General features: G+C 45.8%; 2 protein-coding genes across 2 annotated transcripts; both read left to right on the forward strand.

Annotated features, from left to right (window-relative positions):
* The first annotated feature begins 849 nt into the window (after window positions 1-849).
* RAPSN (receptor associated protein of the synapse) lies at window positions 850-10625 on the forward strand. Its single transcript, XM_059474932.1, has 8 exons — window positions 850-1239; window positions 3958-4296; window positions 5517-5675; window positions 6000-6098; window positions 6195-6317; window positions 8877-8930; window positions 9502-9701; window positions 10433-10625. Exons 1-8 carry the CDS (start codon window positions 1024-1026, stop codon window positions 10503-10505), a joined length of 1263 nt encoding a protein of 420 aa, XP_059330915.1. The 5' UTR covers window positions 850-1023; the 3' UTR covers window positions 10506-10625.
* A 162-nt stretch (window positions 10626-10787) lies between these two features.
* Window positions 10788-17656, forward strand: PSMC3 (proteasome 26S subunit, ATPase 3). Its single transcript, XM_059474262.1, has 12 exons — window positions 10788-11031; window positions 11125-11205; window positions 13810-13935; window positions 14686-14790; window positions 14885-14947; window positions 15404-15541; window positions 15663-15806; window positions 16040-16188; window positions 16688-16784; window positions 16927-17072; window positions 17239-17320; window positions 17441-17656. The coding sequence occupies exons 1-12, from the start codon at window positions 11005-11007 to the stop codon at window positions 17549-17551; spliced, it is 1269 nt and encodes a 422-aa protein (XP_059330245.1). The 5' UTR covers window positions 10788-11004; the 3' UTR covers window positions 17552-17656.
* The last annotated feature ends 10 nt before the right edge of the window (window positions 17657-17666 follow it).

Consider the following 17666-nt stretch of genomic DNA (forward strand, 5'->3'; position numbering starts at 1 on the left):
TTCATCATTAAAGATCATCAAGTTCTGGATGCAGAACTTAAGCAGTGCCATTGACAACTTCTGTTGGAAACTTTTGGAGGACTGCCACACTCATCTGATGACAGGGAGCAACATTCAGTCAAGAACACAGGTTTTCACCATGGTTAGCTCCTTGTCCTAAAATTAGGAAGTCAGAGGTGTATTTGCAGCAAATCTGTGACAGAGCCAACCTATGTCCATAAAAACAGTCCATGATGCCAATGGGGTCCTCAGAAGGGAGACTGATTTCATACCTAGCAAAGTATCAAGTACATTGTTGCAAGTGTAACACTGCAACAATGTAATACATAAATACATATAAGATATATTTACGTGTGTACACACTGAAGTTTCCTTGTTCACACCTGACTTTTAAGACATATATTTTTCCTACGCTATTATTCTACCTGAGTCTGCTTCCTCCCAAACTAGCCCACCACCAGCAGTGCTTGTCTAAGGAGATGGCCAGAGAGGAAAGAGACAGCCAAGGCATCCCGAGGCTGTGACTGCAGCCAATTGTCTCTCCCTGGGGTATTTATAAGCTGCATACCGGCGGGCAGGGGTGGGCAGTTGGCACCGTGACCTTGGGAGCTGGGGAGCCTGACTAGAATTCCTGGGAGCCACGTGAGCTGGACTGGCAGGAGCAGCTGCAGCCAATGGGGAGGAGACCAGCACTGGCTGTTCAGATTGAGTTTCACTCCTGTGGCTTGAGATTTTTCTCTTTCTCTCCCTGTCGTGCTTTTGCTCTTTGTTTATGGGATTGGGCAGACGAATGCACTGATGGAGCCCTAGCAAGAAAGATGTTTGCCTAGTGGATTTGGGATTCTGCCTTCGTGCTGAGCAACCACTTCTTGCCATTGCCTACCACAGCTCCAGCCCCCTGACATGGCTGGGCTCTCATGGCTCTGGGCCCTCTGAGCACACAAGCCGCCGTCTTCTAGTGGGGCATTTTATGTTGTGCTCTCTTGTAAGCACATCCTTTTTGCTGTCCTTAGAGGTTAGTGTATGAGGCTTTTTAATCCATGGGAGATGGGTCAGGACCAGACAAAGCAACAGATAGAGAAAGGACTCCATCTTTACCAGTCTAATCAGACCGAAAAGGCCCTGCGAGTCTGGATGAGGGTTTTGGAGAAGTCTGCGGATCCTGCTGGCAGGTTTCGGGTTTTGGGTTGCCTCATCACTGCTCATGCAGAGATGGGCAGATACAAAGACATGCTGAAGGTAAGGTGAACTGGAGATGAATGCATGCCATTGTGTCGCAGCCGCGATGGAAACGTGGCTGGAGAGCAGAACCTGAAGCGGGGGGTGCTGTGTGTGTAACAGAAAATACCAGCTGTTGTGTGCATGTTCTGGGCTGCTGTGATCACTGTGCTCACCAAGAGCTCCAGCCCACAAGATACACAGAATATGATTTTTCACTGGGTCTGGCTCATCAGGATTCCTGGGTTATTTAAGTTCTCTAGTTTTTCATGGGAAGCTGTCTTGATTATTTCTCACATACAGGCACACCATGTTATCAGGCTACAGGAGCAGGTATGAGAACAGAGCCTTTGTCCACTACAAGCTGTTTACATTCTGTATGTCAGCACAAAAGGAGAACTCAAAGTGGATTCTGTAGAATAAGTATCGTTCTTGTGGAGACATTGTCTGTTATCTTGTTCAGCTTCTGGCTGATATCTAAAATAGATCTTATACTGGGGTTTTCTAATTGCAATTATTTGTTTGCCAGGGGGCTGAACAAGAGGGAAAAGAAGATGCTGTTTTGGTGAAGTAATTGAGACATCCCAGATGTCTCACAATTGAGGTCAGAGAGCAGCTTCCAGTTGCCAGGACAGTATAGAAGAAAGGAGGAAGGATGTAGGGCTTGATGGAAGAGCGGTAAAAAGCAGCTGAAGTTACGTTTCAAGCACATGAGCATAAACAGTTTAATTAAATGAACAAAAAGAAGCTGGTATGTGGATCTGAGAAGTAAGAGGATGTGTACAGAGAGCAGCAGGCAGCATTTGGGAGGGAAGCTCAAGAATCTGTAAGACAAGGCAAGAGAGTGTTGTAATAGTCTTAAGAAGCTATCCCAGCCTGAAATAGGGTCTTACTGAAGGGCTTTGATATCCTTGTCCTGATGTTTTGGGTTGCCTCTTACTAGACTGGCCATCATTCAGCATTTAGAACAAAATGTGAAAGGGATGTCTACATCTCATTGAAAAGATTTTGGTAGCTCTGTTTGGAATTGGAGCGAGGAGAGGGGAACACCTCACTGATAAAGCCATGCACATGTCAAAGCCCTATATTGAAACCAAATACTTAAGATGAAGAAGAAAGGAGAGATATTAATACACCTGGAAAACATTTGAAGACAAAGAATTTTGTTAAGTGGTATGAAATTAGGTGCTGGCAAAAACAACAGATAGACTGGGGAAGAAAGAAGAGAAAAAGGGTAAGATGTAGCTACCTGAAGGAAATACTGAAGACTTCATGGGGAAAAAATAAAAGGCAAAGGAGTGAGCTTAGTATACCCAAACATAATTCTTTACCTGAGAAGAGAACAGAAAGTGGGATCAGAGAAGGTGAACTTTAGTTCTTTGCAGCATTAGGAAGGAAAAATGGCTTCAGTCAAACTGAAGATTTTACAGAGCAACTGGTCAAAGGATAGAGAAAGGAGAACTTTAGCAATAAGCCACTGAGAGAGGAAATATCAGGAGAAAATGAGTCAAAATTAAAGGCATGAAATATAAAGTAATTTAAGAAGGCCTGTGATGCTTAACCTCTTCTGGAGAGGAAAAATTACTACACACAAAGAGAAGAGGCTATGGCAACTAGGAAATACTGAAGAACTTGTGCAAAATTAAGGGAATGTGGAGAAGCATGAGCTAGCATGCACCACTGAGTCCACATAGGAGCTTTCCTAAACTGTAATGGGAACTGAGAAGATGATTACACACCCAACATACACAGTTTATGGTTGGTGATGTTTGGGGGGTTTGTTTGGGGTTTTTTGTGGTTTTGTTTTGTTGTTTTTGGGGTGGGGGGGTTTGTGTGTGGTTCTTTGTTGTTGTTGTTGGGGTTTTTTTGGTTTGGTTTGGGGTTTTTTGTTGATGTTCTAGTAGCCTAAATTATTATGTGTAGCCACAATATAAAAGGAAGTAATTGATTCCTTTGGAATTTGCCATCCATAATCCTGATAATGTCTAATGAAAATTGCCACCTTTGCTACTGATACTAATTCAAGCCAGCTTGAATGCTTGTGCTTGCTTCATCACAGAACATAAAGAGTTACTGCTTAGAAGAGTTTGCAGCTGGAAAGAGACTTCATTGAAGAGAAAAGTATGCAACAAATCCTGGAGGTTATAGAACCAAGACTGTCAAGATCAAGACTGCAATTTATTAGCAGAAAATTCCTTAAAGAAGTAGCTTGCTTTTTTCTATTAATAGAAAAATGTATATTTTATATATACTAATAGATATTAATATATATACTAATAGATTAGATATATAATAGATATATAATGGATATTATTATATATACTATTAATATACTATAGTATATTAATAGAAAAAAGAATATTTTAATAGCTTAGGAATTCCAGAGAAAGTGGGATACATTACAATGAGTGGAAGAAAACAGAACTGCATTGTGTCAGATGTTTCCTGCTTCACCAGCCTCCCTTTAGGGCCATTTAACAGCTGTTTTCCCCTTACAGCCAGCCTAGTTCATCTTCCCTGCCCTGAGACTGTGTGAAGAGAGGGAGAGGTTTCTTCTGAGACTTCATAGGCCTTTTAAACCTCCAGATAACTGCTCAGTGCATACAATGCTTCTCCATGTGCTGATGGCCTTGTCTGCCCTGCTCAGAGATGAGACTCTTTCTCCAGCACAGGGTGCTACTCTGTGGGAGCTTGAGCTGTATTTAAATAAACTACACACACTATCTTCTCTACTTAAAGTTTGCAGTGGTCCAGATTGACACAGCACGGGAGCTGGAAGACCCAGATTTCCTTACAGAGAGCTACCTAAACCTGGCTCGCAGCAATGAGAAACTCTGTGAATTCCAGAAAACAATCTCATACTGTAAGACGTGCCTCAACATGCAGGGTACCACTGTGAGCATGCAGCTGAATGGCCAGGTGAGCCTCAGCATGGGCAATGCCTTCTTGGGCCTCAGCATTTTCCAGAAGGCTTTGGAGTGCTTTGAGAAAGCTTTACGCTACGCACACAACAACGATGACAAGATGCTGGAGTGTCGAGTCTGCTGCAGCCTCGGGAACTTCTACACCCAAATAAAGGTACAGTCATCTAAGGGACAGGAGGGTGGCTGCCCCACAGATTCAGGGAAGCACTGGAAATCACGTGAATTTCAGCCTTTGTCTTTCCTATAGGAAGTGCTGAGAGAGCACTGTAAGCTAAAACCCCTCTGCAAAATCCAAATGGAGTACTCTCCTCCACAATAAGGATGGGAGGATTAGTGTCATGTTTACACAGCACTGGCAGAAGCAGCTGTGAATATGTGTGTTGAAAAGATCAAACTTAGCTTCAAAGAAGATCACATCAGAGACACAGGGCTGGCAGGCAAAACTCATGGACTCTCTGTTTCTACCACTATTGTAGGCAAATAGCTGCCAGCCAGCTGTAGGTAAAACCAGGCAGGGACTGAGCACAGGGGTGATTTGCCAGTTATAACTTCTAGTACAAACAGCAAAAAATAGGTTTTTCTCACAAAGTCCTGATTTCTTCACTCATAGAAGATCATCACATGAAGTGTGGTGACCAAAAATAAAGAAAATAACATTGTGCTGAGCACTTTTCAGATGTGAAATAAGAAGGGAGAAAGAAAATTTGAGAATCTGTGGTTTTCTTTCTGCATTGTGGAGAATAAAAAAAATATGAAGATTTTTTCACTTCTGCGCTCTTATATAACTTACTTGAAAATGGTTTTAGATATTAAGATAAGTTTTACATAATTATTGTAAAATAAGATTTTTTTCTAACATGCTTTTAATGCAAAAAAAGGATGTTTAAAATGTATTATTACTTTTTGTGAATTTGATGAGGCCAGGAGTTTTAGTTCCTCTTTCCTGCAATGATGGATAATGAGCTTCTTGGAGATCCAAACTCACTGTTTAGAGAAAATGAAGGCTACATGTAGATGTTACAAATAATGATGTAAGAGCAGAGAAAGTTTTCAGCCTTTGCTTAGAGAGGAGGGTAAATGGTTCCTGCAGAATAAAGTTATGGCATACTACATAAAATTCATTTGCTGGGTCATTGCCCCAGTGTCTAGAACGCAGAGAATAATAAGGATTCAGTATGTGGCAATTCCATCTTTCACAATTTGAAATCCACCAAAATACTGCACACACAGAAGAGGAGCAGCATGAGTTTAAACATGTGCAGAAATCTGGTAACTGTTGCAGTGTTAGTAAATGAAAAATATCTGGCCTTTTTCCTTCTCCTTTTTTGCTTTATGTTTGCTGTGACTGCTGTCTGTGTGCTTGTTGCCTTACAGGACTATGAGAAAGCCCTGTTTTTCCCCTGTAAAGCTGCTGAGCTGGTGAATGACTACGGCAAGGGCTGGAGCCTGAAGTACCGTGCCATGAGCCAGTACCACATGGCCGTGGCCTATCGGAAGCTGGGGCGCCTGGCGGACGCCATGGATTGCTGCGAGGTACGGGGCAGGGGCACAGCTGGGGCTCTGCCAGGGCATCCTGCCATGCCCCGCTGCAAGAGAGAGACCCTGCCATTCCCACGTGACTGCACATCTTCCTGCTGCCTTCCAGTCTTAGAGCTGTAGTTTCTGTAGCCAGAGGGCTTCAAAATTTGGCTCTATGAATGGTCCTTGGTTAGGAACATGTGAAAAATATTTTCCTTGCCTTAAAAGATGGTGCCATTTCTTTGGAGCTGAGCTTTTAGTGGCTAGAGTCCAAAGTCCCAGCCTTGCTGTTTTGAACAGGAACAGGCTGTTCTACTGACCAGAGGCAATTTCTTGCAGGAGTCCATGAAGATTGCCCTGCAGCACGGTGACCGGCCGCTGCAAGCACTGTGTCTGCTCTGCTTTGCAGATATCCATCGCAGTCGCAGGGACGTGCAGGTACAGCTCCTTCCTGCCAGGAAGGATGGGAGGAGTAGCAAGAGGGCATGAAAAGAGTTCATAGCAAAACATTTGCTTTCCTCCCTGTGTCTGCAGACAGCCTTTCCTCGGTATGACTCTTCCATGAGCATCATGACAGAGATTGGGAACCGCCTGGGCCTGGTGCAGGTGCTGCTAGGAGTGACTAAGTGCTGGATGATCCAAAAGGAGCTGGACAAGGTCAGTTACAAACTTGGTTCTACACAGGTTTGTAGGACAAGACTAGAGCGCAGTCTCGTACTGCACAGTTCAGAAGAGGGTACAGTTCAGAAGAGACCTGTACCCCCTTGGTTCTACCAACAGGGTCTGTTGCTGGTAGAGTTATATTTCTCTGAATGGTCTCTCTCAGCCAGGGATTTGTTACTAATGGTAGGAACATGCATTCTGAGTCAGACTGCTAAATTACAGAATTGCCTCATTAGTCAATCCTGATGACTTTTAAGCTCTATGCTGAGAAACCAGCACTGGAGGAAGGAAGCCTTATGCTCTGAAATAGATTCCCCTGCCTACTTTTTAGTTCTATGACTAAGCTCATTGATGTGCTAATGATGTTTAGGCAGCTCTACAGCTCCACCATGTGCTTTGCAGGCAAATGTGGCATAAAATTCTTTGAGAAACTTGACGGTCTGTAAACTCTGATGTGAAACAGAGGAATGAGAGCAGGAATTTATTTGGGGATAGATAACCAGTCAAGATAGAACAAGGGGGTGAAGTTACTTATACTAAAAAGGCGTAGACAGTGTGTATGTGTGTTAAAATCCAGACTGCACTAGATGCAGCACATTGCATAGCAGGAACATTATTCAGCCACAGAATTAAATGCTCAAAGGTTAGCCCTGAACTAGCTCTGAACAACTGTACACAGTGCTACATCAAGACGCTGGTTGGGTCTAAATATGGTGAAATTTTGCTCTTATCACTCATATTGAGACACCAAGAATTTTAGCTCAAATGAAGCAACCCAGACATCAGTATGTCCAGCTAGACAGGTTCAGGGTGCTGTCAGCATCAGAGTGCCTCCATCAGTGAATCAGTTGGGTGAGACACCCTGTGCAATCTCAGGAAGTAACCACCGTGTTTGTTAGCAATGGGAAGAGAAACCGTGGACTTGAAAAGCTAGCTCAGTATCAACAGGACAGGACAGAGCAGGTAGGCCTCTGCAGAAGACAATATTCAGAGCACTCATCAAACTCTTCCATTCACTGATTCTGTCTCAAGCCACTGTCTGATATCAAGCAGCTCTCACTTGTGAGAACATGATGCAGGCTTTGCACAGAATTCTAATCTCACCAAATCCCACAGAAGAAGAAAGTGAAGGAATCCTGTATTCTGTTCCAGGCAATAGAGGGAAGTCTGCCCTTCTGGGTCAGGGACCTTATGTCTGCTGACCAAATGTGACTTCCTTAGGTGTCACATCCCTGAATATTCACCCAAGCCTGTTCTTCAACTTGGCAGGCCCAGTTTCCATTTCTCATGCTACTCATCCCTGTATCAGTTACTTAATAAAGCAATTTGCTAACTTTCCACTTGCAGATTCCCTGGTTTTGCTCAAGCTTCTTCCATCTTCCCAGTCTCTTTCACCAGTTAGTCCATTTCATTTGCATGTAATATAATCAATGCTATTCCAGATCCTCCCAAGCTGCTCACAGCTTGCTTGCCCTCATTCTTGTGCAGTCCAAGACAAACTGTCCCCTAGACTTTTCAATATCCTTTCCCTTACTCCACACATTTCGCTTTGATTCTTGTTCACAATCATTAATTTCAGGAATTTTCAGTACACAGTCTTCCTAAGCACAGTTCTCAGTTATGTTCTCCCTGCTGGCCTTCAGTTCCTGCTTCCCTCTCTTACATTTCCTTATCCTAGGCTGTTGCTGCCACCACAAGTCTAATGCCATCTCCTCTGCATTCACAGCACATTTTTGCATCTCATCTGGTCCTCTCCTCCTACAACAGCAGTAATGCCAAATTATAGGGTAGAAATTTTATAATGTTCCTCCTGAAAACTACTGCATCACAAGGGAGACCTCTTCTTCCCCTTGGACAAAAAGGAAGCAGATCTCAATAGCTCTGGAAAAGAGAGACTAATTATCAGAACAGCAAGGAACACTGTGACATCTAGGTGAAAGTAGGGAGTCATTTGGTATGACAGCTGCTATGCTAAATATTTCCTTCAGATTTTAAAAATGGATAGCAGAACACTCCTACATCACACCATGTGTAAGTAAGGCAAGGTGGATATATGAACAGCAAGGAAAAAATGGATAAGTGTGGTGCATTGGTGCTGGTGATCCCTTTCCTCACCTCTGGTACAAGTGAAATTGAAGTTGCCCAACAATTATTGAGCCTGCAAGGTAGGATGGGACAAGGCTTGCTTTGCCATCCCAGCCCCAAAATGAGCATGTGGGATTGAGTTTAAATAAGTCTGTATTCTCTCTGCTTGGGGACCAGCCTCTGCCAACACTGACACTGAGTGTCTGTGACAGAAATGCAGCTCTTGCATTACTTGCGGTCCTTCAGAAACCAGCTTTTTCTTACAGATTAACTTTTGGTAGGGGAGGGAAATCTACCCTCCCAAAAAAAGCTTTTTTGATTCTCCAGTGTTACAGGGATACTTGTTAATCCAAATTTTACTCTGTACTTATTTACCTCTTTTTTAAAATCATTCTAATAGGACATTCTTAAAAGCCTGGTTTTCATATATTTGGCTGAGAACTAACAACCAGTGCTCTCAATTCACAGGCCCTGGAAAGCATTGAAAAGGCACAGGAGCTGGCAGAGGGACTAGGGAACAAGGTAGGATCCTTTTCAGCATTCTTCATAGTCTTGTGTCAGGCAATATAAGATGTCAAACATTGAAGGCTTGTCGTTGCTCATTAGCATTCCTATTAACCAGTGAGTGTTTGAGATTTGCTTTGTCACTAAGTGTTTGGTTGTGGGCAGTTGCACAGATAATCATCAGTATGCAAGTCTGAAAAATGAGTGAGGAGTCACAATGGATTGGCAAAGGAGAATGAGAAGCAGTGGAAATGGGGTGTGAAACAGACAGAGAGCTAGAGGATTAGAAGTCTCTTCTTGAAAAACAGTTTTGCCCTGAGCAGCTGCTGAACTGTGCGCTGGCTGGAGGCAAAGGAAAGTGATGTATGTCAGGGGTAGCTCAGGGAAACCAGGACTGGAAGAGCTGCTGAGTGTCTCAAACCTCGTGTTACCTTTTGTGACACAAAGAAGAAGGGTTAATGACAAGAATTGCTGAGGCCTGCTGATGTTTCTGCAGCTGGCTGATGGGGCTGTGGTGTTCCCACTCCTGTTTCTGGTCTGTGTTCACCCTGTTGCTCACTTGTCTTATGTTTCTGTCCTTCACCTGCAGCTCGGCCTGCTGAAGCTTCACTGCCTGTGTGAAAGGATCTATCGCACGAAGGAGCAGCAGCAAGAATTGCGTGACCACGTAGTGAAGTTCCATGAATGTGTGGAGGAGATGGAGCTGTACTGCGGCATGTGTGGAGAGTCCATTGGGGAGAAAAACAACCAGCTCCAGGCACTACCTTGCTCCCATTTCTTCCATTTGAAGTAATTAGCTGGAAGCACTAAAATTATTATCATTACATTGGTCATAGAAAAGAGCTGCTTAAACCCACAGCAGTCCTATGCACACTGTTCCCCAGCTCTTTGTCTGCCTTGCAGGATCCCCTTGCAGTGCTAAGTCTCTCAGCCTTGGAGGGTGAGATTTAGCCATCATATCCATCACACTCCCATTTGTCCTCTAAATAATTATTTACTGATGTCCTCACTTTGTAGGTGGCCAGCTCAATTCACAAATTCTTATTTGACTCCTCCTGGGGAATCAGTTCTTCATTCCCAGGGGCAGTTTGTCTTTTTCCCACGTCCCCTCACTTTCTCCCTTGGCTAGTGGCAGACAGAGGTGGAGAACTTGCTCAGACTGTTATCATGCTACTGCCATGAAAGAAATTAGCTGCACCACCATTTTACTGTAGAAAAAAACACGAGTGTTACAAAACACTCTGAAAACTAATCAGGAGACTAAGAATAACAAAGTTTCACACTGACACCAGAATTAGCATCAAACTACTGGGCAGTGAGAGATGTCCGATGAGCTCTGGGGACTTGTCTCCAGCCGTACAGAACAGACTTTTCTACAGGAATTTGCCCAAGTGCCTCCCTGGAAGGGACGGGGGGGGGGAAGATGCGGTCCCTGCCGGTGGCGGGAGGGCCACGGAGAACAGCTCTGAGGTGTACGAGAGCCGAGGAGCCGCCCCTGACCCGACCTCCTTCCGTTGCAGGTGCCTGCAGACCAACGGGACCCGCGGCTGCCCCAACTGCCGCCGCTTGTCGGTGAAGCCCGGCTACGTCTGACCGCCCGGGCCCGGCGGGGACTGACGGAGCCGCTCCCGGGCCCCCTCGGGCTGTGCCTGGCGGGGCCCTCCTCGCCTCCCCTGCGCGGGACCGCCTCACAGCTCGGCCCCACTCCCCCTCCCTTCCCCTCGCTGCCGTGTACGGGCACTGGCTGTAATAAAAGCTTTCTCCGGCACACCGCCCCGCCTGCCTCCAGCGCCGGGCCAGGCTCCGCCCCGCCCCGCGATGGCGCCGCCGCCATCACTCAGCACGTTTGGGGGCGGCACGTGACCCGCCGGCCGCTCCCCGCCCCGCCGGCAGATTCGGCACGGCCGCGGGCGGCGGGGGCCGCGACCGGGGAGGCGGCGGCAGCGCCGGGGCAGGGGAGGGTGCGCGGAACCCCCGGGCCGCACTTCCCGCCCGTGGCGCTGCCCCCGCCCCGCGCCGCCGGGAACCGCAGTGCGGAATCTGCCGCGCCGAACCCGCCGCGCCAAGCGCGCTCCCGCGGGCCGGCGGAAAGATGGCGTCGGTGTGGGATGAGTCGGAGGTGAGGGGCCGGGGCCCGGGCCGGGCCGGGGGCGGCGGGGCCGGGGCGAGCCGCGGGCCGGGCTGACGGTAATGCTGCCGTTGTGCCCCGCAGGACGGTGTCGGCGAGGAGGTGCTGAAGATGTCCACGGAGGAGATCGTGCAGCGCACCCGCCTCCTCGACAGCGAGATCAAGGTAGCGGCGGGGGCCGCGCCGGGCCGGGGAGCGGAGCCGGGCCGGGCCGGGCCGCGCCGCCCTCCCGGGAGCTCTGTGCTGCTTTTGTTCGGGGCGGGCGGGTTAGCATGAGGAATACTGAACCGCGAAGGTAGGGAAGAATCACTGGAAGAGCGTCGACCCGAGGAAGCTGAGGGGGCGGCTGTTCGACGCAGCCATGGGTGCTTTAGCTAAAGTTACACAGGCAGAGGGGAGGGGGAAGTCTGTTCTGTGGCCTGAGTCGGGTAGGATCTTTGGGTAATTTAGGTTGGAAGGGACTTGAGCAGACCTCCAGGCCAAACACCTTCTCAAAGCGGGATCAGCCATAACTCAGGCTACTCAGAGCTTGATCCGGTTGGATCTTGAAAGCCTTTAAAGACACATAGTGCACCGCTTTGCAGGGTGTTCAGTGCTGCTGCTTGACAGACCTCGTGAGGATAAAGATTTGCTTTGCTACAGTCTGAGCCGCATCTGTTTCAGTCTTTGTTATTTCATCTGCCCATTGTGTATTCCTGTGAAGTGTCTGGTTCAGTCTCTGATGCCTCCTTCCCCAGCTGTTCTGTTCTCCAGCTGAACAAACCCACCTCCCTCAGAGGGGCCCATGCTCCAGCCCCCAGCCATCTTAGTGGCCCTATGCTGAACTCAGTCCAGTTTATCAATGTCTTTGCTCTGTGGGGGGGACACCAAAACTGGACTGAGTGCTCTAGGTAGGATCTAAAAGTACTGAATAGAGAGGACTCAACGCTTCTCTCCATCTACTGCCTGTAGTCCTGAGAGTACAGCCCAGGATGCCGTTTGCCACCCTTGCTGTCAGGGCACATTGCTGGCTCCTGTTCAGTTTATTATCTTATGGAGACCCCCAGGTCCATTCCTCAGCCAGACAGTGACCAGCATGTGTCACTGCAATGGGCACTTCCCTCCCTGCTGCGGGGCTTTACATGTGTCCTCGTTTTTTGCAAGGTTTCTGTGTGGCAGCTCTGCCTTTGAACGCCGAGCCTATGCCCCCAGTTTGGTGTCATCTGCAAACAGGAGGGGAAAACATTCCATCCTCTTGCTTCATTCATGGAGATGTTAAGCATATAGACCTGTCTTGTGATAGACATGTTTTGCATAAAAGAGCACTTACAAATTTAGAATGTTTGCTGCCCAGTGTTAGCATTATTGACATAAAATATTTCATAAATTGTATAGGGTAACTTCATCCTATACTGCTTCAGGCTCCACAAGTAATTCTGACTTACTAATGTACTTTATTATTCTTTAAAGACAGTAAAGGGAAATCTGTGTCTTATTTTTAAACTGCAGAATACAGTAAGGAGTAAAAGTAGCCTTCTTCATTTCATAGTAAGAGCATTATAATTGCAAAATATTTGTAAGAACCCTTCCTTCAGGCAGTTTTCCTTTAATATATTCTAGGCTGTTTTATTAAATCAAATTTATTAATTTTTTTTGCGTTTTTACTTCACAGATTCTGTATTGGCTCCTGTTACAGTTCTGTCCTGTGAATGTGTTACAGCACAGTATTATGCTTAGACATAAAGACTTTTTAAAAGATGGTTTCTTAGTGCAGAGTGGATTTCCCCACTGAACAGACTCACATACACCAGTTCAGGTGTGAGCAGGTCTCCTGAGATCTCTTGGTGCCCCAGTCACTTCAGTGGAGATCACAAAGTGTGTGTTGGCACACTGTGTGACTCACCAGGAAAGGGAGGACAAGGCCTGCCAGTGTCAGCCAGACAGCACTGCAGACATCTGTTGGGTGTGAATGTACTCACTGTTGGATGGGGAGTACAGAACTTTTTTTGCTAGAGGTTTTTTCTTACAGTTAGTACAATCATAGCATAGTTTGTGTTGGAAGGGACTTTTAAAGGCCAACTCCTGCTGTGAGCAGGGACATCTTTAACTAGACCAGGTTACTCAGAGCCCTGTCCAACCTGGTCTTGAATGTTTCCAGCGATGGGCCAACCACCATATTTCTGGGCACCCTGTTGCAGTGTTTTACTATCCTTACTATTAAGAAATCTTATATCTAGTGTAAATTTACCTTCTTGTCCTGTTGTAACAGGTCTTACTAAAATGTCTGTGCCCATCTTTCTTACAAGACAGCTTTAAATGCAGAAAGGCCACCATGAGGTCTTCCTGGAGCCCTCTCTTCTCCAGGCTGAATCATAGAATGCTTTGTGTTGCAAAGGACCTTAAAGATCACCTAGTTCCAACCACCTTGCAAAACATAACTGAAATAGGTGTGTGTATGTAGTTACTTTTGTATCTGTATTTATTAAAAGATCACATCCAAACCAAACCATATCTGGGCTGTATTGATTAGGCTGAGGCTACCAGGTGACACTGGGAAGAAATTATTTGGGGTTATTGATTAGTTAGAGACCAGAATGGACTGTATAGCCTTGATTCCTAGCAAATTTTGGCTAATTTGCTGGCTTTGCTTTTTTTTTATATATTACATTTCCCTTTATTCTTCAAACTTAGATTTCTGTAAGGGTTTGCTTTTGGAACAACCTATTAATTTTATCTTGCCTCAGTTTTCTGACACTATTCCTTTTTCTTTCTTCTGTGTACCAATTGCAGATCATGAAGAGTGAGGTACTGAGAGTGACCCACGAGCTCCAGGCCATGAAAGACAAGATCAAAGAAAACAGTGAAAAGATCAAAGTGAACAAAACCCTGCCATACCTTGTCTCCAATGTCATTGAGGTGAGGGTGGTGGGCTTTTACGTAGTGATATGAGAAGTGTGTGCAATTTATAGTGGCAGGGAGAAAGGCAGGGAGCTCATCAGGGATTCAAGACCTGGAGTATTCTCAGACTACCAATGCTGCCAGAGCCAGGACTTTCAGGATTTTTTGTTGGTTTTATTTGTGAACTGGAAGTGCACGTTTCTTGCCCACTTGTTCTCTGGGTCATTCTTTAGCCTCTGGGTACTGTTCTTCTGTACTTAACAACCATCAGAGGGTGGCACAGCTCTTCTGAGTGTAAATTTGAGCATCTGAAATTGGACACATGCTCTCTGTAACTTGTGAAACAGCAAATGAAATGCCATGGCTCCGTTACTTTATCACATTCCTTTTGTAGTTCAGTAATTCTGATAATAGGAAAAAGAATGCTCATAGTTTGCTATTAAAAATGGGGTTGCTTTGTACTACTGTTTAAAAACTTAATGAGCTAAGCCTTAATGTGAGCTGCTGTACGGGAGAAGGAATCAGTGCCATTAGCTACTACTTTGTTCTGAATTTTGTAACATCTTTCTATGCACTATTGCATGCTGCTTCATAAGGAAAGGAAGAAATCAATTTTTACAGGAGGGCTTTAATGCTTTCAGGATTCTACTCCTGATGGATGATGAAAAGTTTCATTTCTTCTACTGCATGTATGTTAGAAGCATTAATCCTGGGATCATCCTGCTAGCCTGGTTACATTGTTTTGAACTCTTTCACCCTGGTTTTCAGCTGCTGGATGTTGACCCAAATGACCAGGAGGAGGATGGAGCAAACATTGACCTGGATTCCCAGAGAAAGGGCAAGTGTGCTGTGATCAAGACCTCTACACGTCAGGTAAGAGCCATGTGCCCAACCCGATGTGAGGAGTGATGCAGAGGATCTTCTCCCAGTACATCTGGTTTTGCTCACTTTGATTTCTTTTTTACAGACATATTTCCTGCCTGTTATTGGGTTGGTTGATGCTGAGAAGTTGAAGCCTGGAGATCTGGTGGTGAGTGATTCTATTGTGATAGTTGGATATGATGGTGGCCAGAAAATTGCGTATGTCTTACCTTTAAGAAAGAAGACAAATCTGTCCAGATTTCCCCAAGATCATTCTCTACTAAAATTTTCATAGATAGGTATTATGGGCTCAGTTACTACTGTTTGTAGTAAAGAAAAGCAGTTTGGGGTGTGTGTCTTTTATACATACAATTAGGTGCTGAAAGCTTAGAGACTACTTAGTAAGTTTTTTAAACCCCGTCTTTTTATTGTAAATAAACCGGACCACTTGTTTAAAATGTGACTGTGGCATTGTCCACTCTGCCAAGCTGGGGTGATTTGATGAATGCCTGTGTCAAAGCTGGTTATTCCTGCATCCTTGAGGTTTAGTTAATCAGCTTTGATTGCATGTTTATTAAGTGCTATCTGAGGGAACCTGTTAAAAGCAAAGGACTTGTGTTTACAGGGGGTGAACAAAGACTCTTACTTGATCCTGGAGACTCTGCCTACTGAGTATGATTCACGAGTGAAGGCCATGGAGGTGGATGAGAGGCCCACCGAGCAGTACAGTGACATCGGGGGGCTGGATAAACAAATCCAAGAGGTGATACTTTATGTATAGTTTCTGCTGTGACTGTGGACAGCCTCTTTTAACTTCGAACTCAAAAGCAGGCAGCCTGGATCTGTGGAGAAGAATGGGTATTAATATTTTTCTCTTGTTGTAGCTCGTGGAGGCCATTGTCCTGCCGATGAATCATAAGGAGAAATTTGAAAATTTGGGTATACAGCCACCCAAAGGAGTCCTTATGTATGGGCCTCCAGGAACAGGGAAGACACTTCTAGCTCGAGCATGTGCTGCCCAGACCAAGGTAAAAGGAACCTGTGAAATAGTACCTGACAAAGAGAATAGTAGAATAGTACCTGACAAAGAGTAAGAACACCTCCGGGGGAAGAGGGTTATACACACAAATTGGTATTACAAAGGCTGGGATTTTCCTGTCTGTTTGCTTCCTTGCTTGTTTTTATTAACGGCTTCTTATAGTACTCAGAAGTGGCCCTATTGTGAAATGAGGCCTAGGATTGATTCTCTTTCACCTCCCAGGCCACGTTCCTGAAGCTGGCAGGTCCACAGCTTGTGCAGATGTTCATTGGCGATGGAGCGAAGCTGGTACGCGACGCTTTTGCTCTCGCGAAGGAAAAAGCTCCTTCCATCATCTTTATTGATGAACTGGATGCAATTGGCACTAAAAGGTGAGCTGTAGTCCATGTTGTTGAGTTCTTGGGAGCTGCCTAGCAGCCTCCTTTGCCTGTGTGTGTAAGCAGAGCCTTTTAAAGCATGACTTACTCAGAAAGAGAGTGTGAACAAAGTCACAGATGGATAGCAGTTGCCACAATCCTTGGGCTCAGGAGCAAAGTTTGTTAGACTTGGGATCTGTCTGATAGCCTCCTGCTGTATAAAACTATTTTCTGATCACTGCAGCAGGTACCTGGAGATGTTCTCCCTCATTACTGCGTAGGCTTGGACAGCATAAGCCCTATTCAGCTGTAAGGACTAAATAAGTCTTAGGTGCTGCTGACAGTTATTCTAGTTGCAGTCCTCATCATGGTAGAACTGTAGTTTCAAGGAAAAATTTGGAACACCTCAGCCAAGGAGCGTGAACTACAGTAATTCTGTGTTTTGATGTGATTAAAAACATAGGGACAGGGTGGTCAGGTTCATACTGATGGTTTTACTCTTGTTTCCCCTCAGGTTTGATAGTGAGAAGGCCGGTGACCGGGAGGTGCAGAGGACCATGCTGGAGCTGCTTAATCAACTCGATGGTTTCCAGCCCAACACACAAGTCAAGGTTGGGAGCTAGCAGGGAGTGCTGCTGAGGTCCAGGGCATTCTATCAGGGCAAACAATGTCCAGGGAAGAAGCTTGGTGAATCTTTGGGGAGAAGAGGCCTGTCTTCCAGGTGCTCCCACTGATGATCCTACTTCTACTTAGGTGATCGCTGCAACCAACCGGGTTGATATCTTGGACCCAGCTTTGCTCCGCTCTGGACGATTAGATCGGAAGATTGAGTTCCCAATGCCTAATGAAGAGGCCAGAGCCAGAATTATGCAGATTCATTCACGCAAAATGAATGTCAGGTATGGCCTTCTGGGGCTCTTTTTGTCACTTATGATGGTACCTCAGGGCTGAGAAGTGGTTGGCAGTCACTTGTTGGGAGCTCACTGTGGGGCTGAGGAAACTCCCTACGTTGCTTTTTCTATTTGGTACGTGTTCTCAGACTTTTTTCCCATTTGCTCATATTAGCCCTGACGTGAACTATGAGGAACTGGCTCGCTGCACAGATGATTTCAATGGAGCCCAGTGCAAGGCTGTGTGTGTCGAAGCGGTAAGTATTCCTCCATAGGAATAGCACTGATGGGAGGGAATGTGAAAGCTAGAATGGAGCAGCTATTTGGAACTGGTGTGGTGCACGCATTCCCTCTCTAAATACTGTCTCGTTGGGCAGGGGATGATTGCCCTCCGCCGTGGAGCTACAGAGCTCACCCACGAGGACTACATGGAAGGAATCCTGGAGGTTCAAGCAAAGAAAAAAGCCAATCTGCAGTACTATGCCTGATCCCTGCCCAGTCAAGGTTGTTGCCTTGGCAGAGGACATGAATAGACTGGACTGTAACACTTTCTGTCTGGAAAAAATAAAACATTTTTTCCCTTTAAAAACAAATCCCTGATGT

This window comes from Ammospiza nelsoni, chromosome 6 (genome assembly GCF_027579445.1).
Source record: "Ammospiza nelsoni isolate bAmmNel1 chromosome 6, bAmmNel1.pri, whole genome shotgun sequence".
Taxonomy (NCBI): domain Eukaryota; kingdom Metazoa; phylum Chordata; class Aves; order Passeriformes; family Passerellidae; genus Ammospiza; species Ammospiza nelsoni.

What these genes read in the sequence shown, in the direction of transcription:
- PSMC3 (XM_059474262.1), top strand. Translation starts at nt 11,005, where the DNA reads ATGGCGTCGGTGTGGGATGAGTCGGAG. An exon ending in CGGTGTGGGATGAGTCGGAG is followed by an intron (nt 11,032 to 11,124) that starts GTGAGGGGCCGG and finishes TGTGCCCCGCAG; the next exon opens with GACGGTGTCGGCGAGGAGGT. An exon ending in TCCTCGACAGCGAGATCAAG is followed by an intron (nt 11,206 to 13,809) that starts GTAGCGGCGGGG and finishes TACCAATTGCAG; the next exon opens with ATCATGAAGAGTGAGGTACT.
- RAPSN (XM_059474932.1), top strand. Translation starts at nt 1,024, where the DNA reads ATGAGGCTTTTTAATCCATGGGAGATGGGTCAGGACCAGACAAAGCAA. An exon ending in GATACAAAGACATGCTGAAG is followed by an intron (nt 1,240 to 3,957) that starts GTAAGGTGAACT and finishes CTCTACTTAAAG; the next exon opens with TTTGCAGTGGTCCAGATTGA. An exon ending in TCCAAAAGGAGCTGGACAAG is followed by an intron (nt 6,318 to 8,876) that starts GTCAGTTACAAA and finishes CTCAATTCACAG; the next exon opens with GCCCTGGAAAGCATTGAAAA.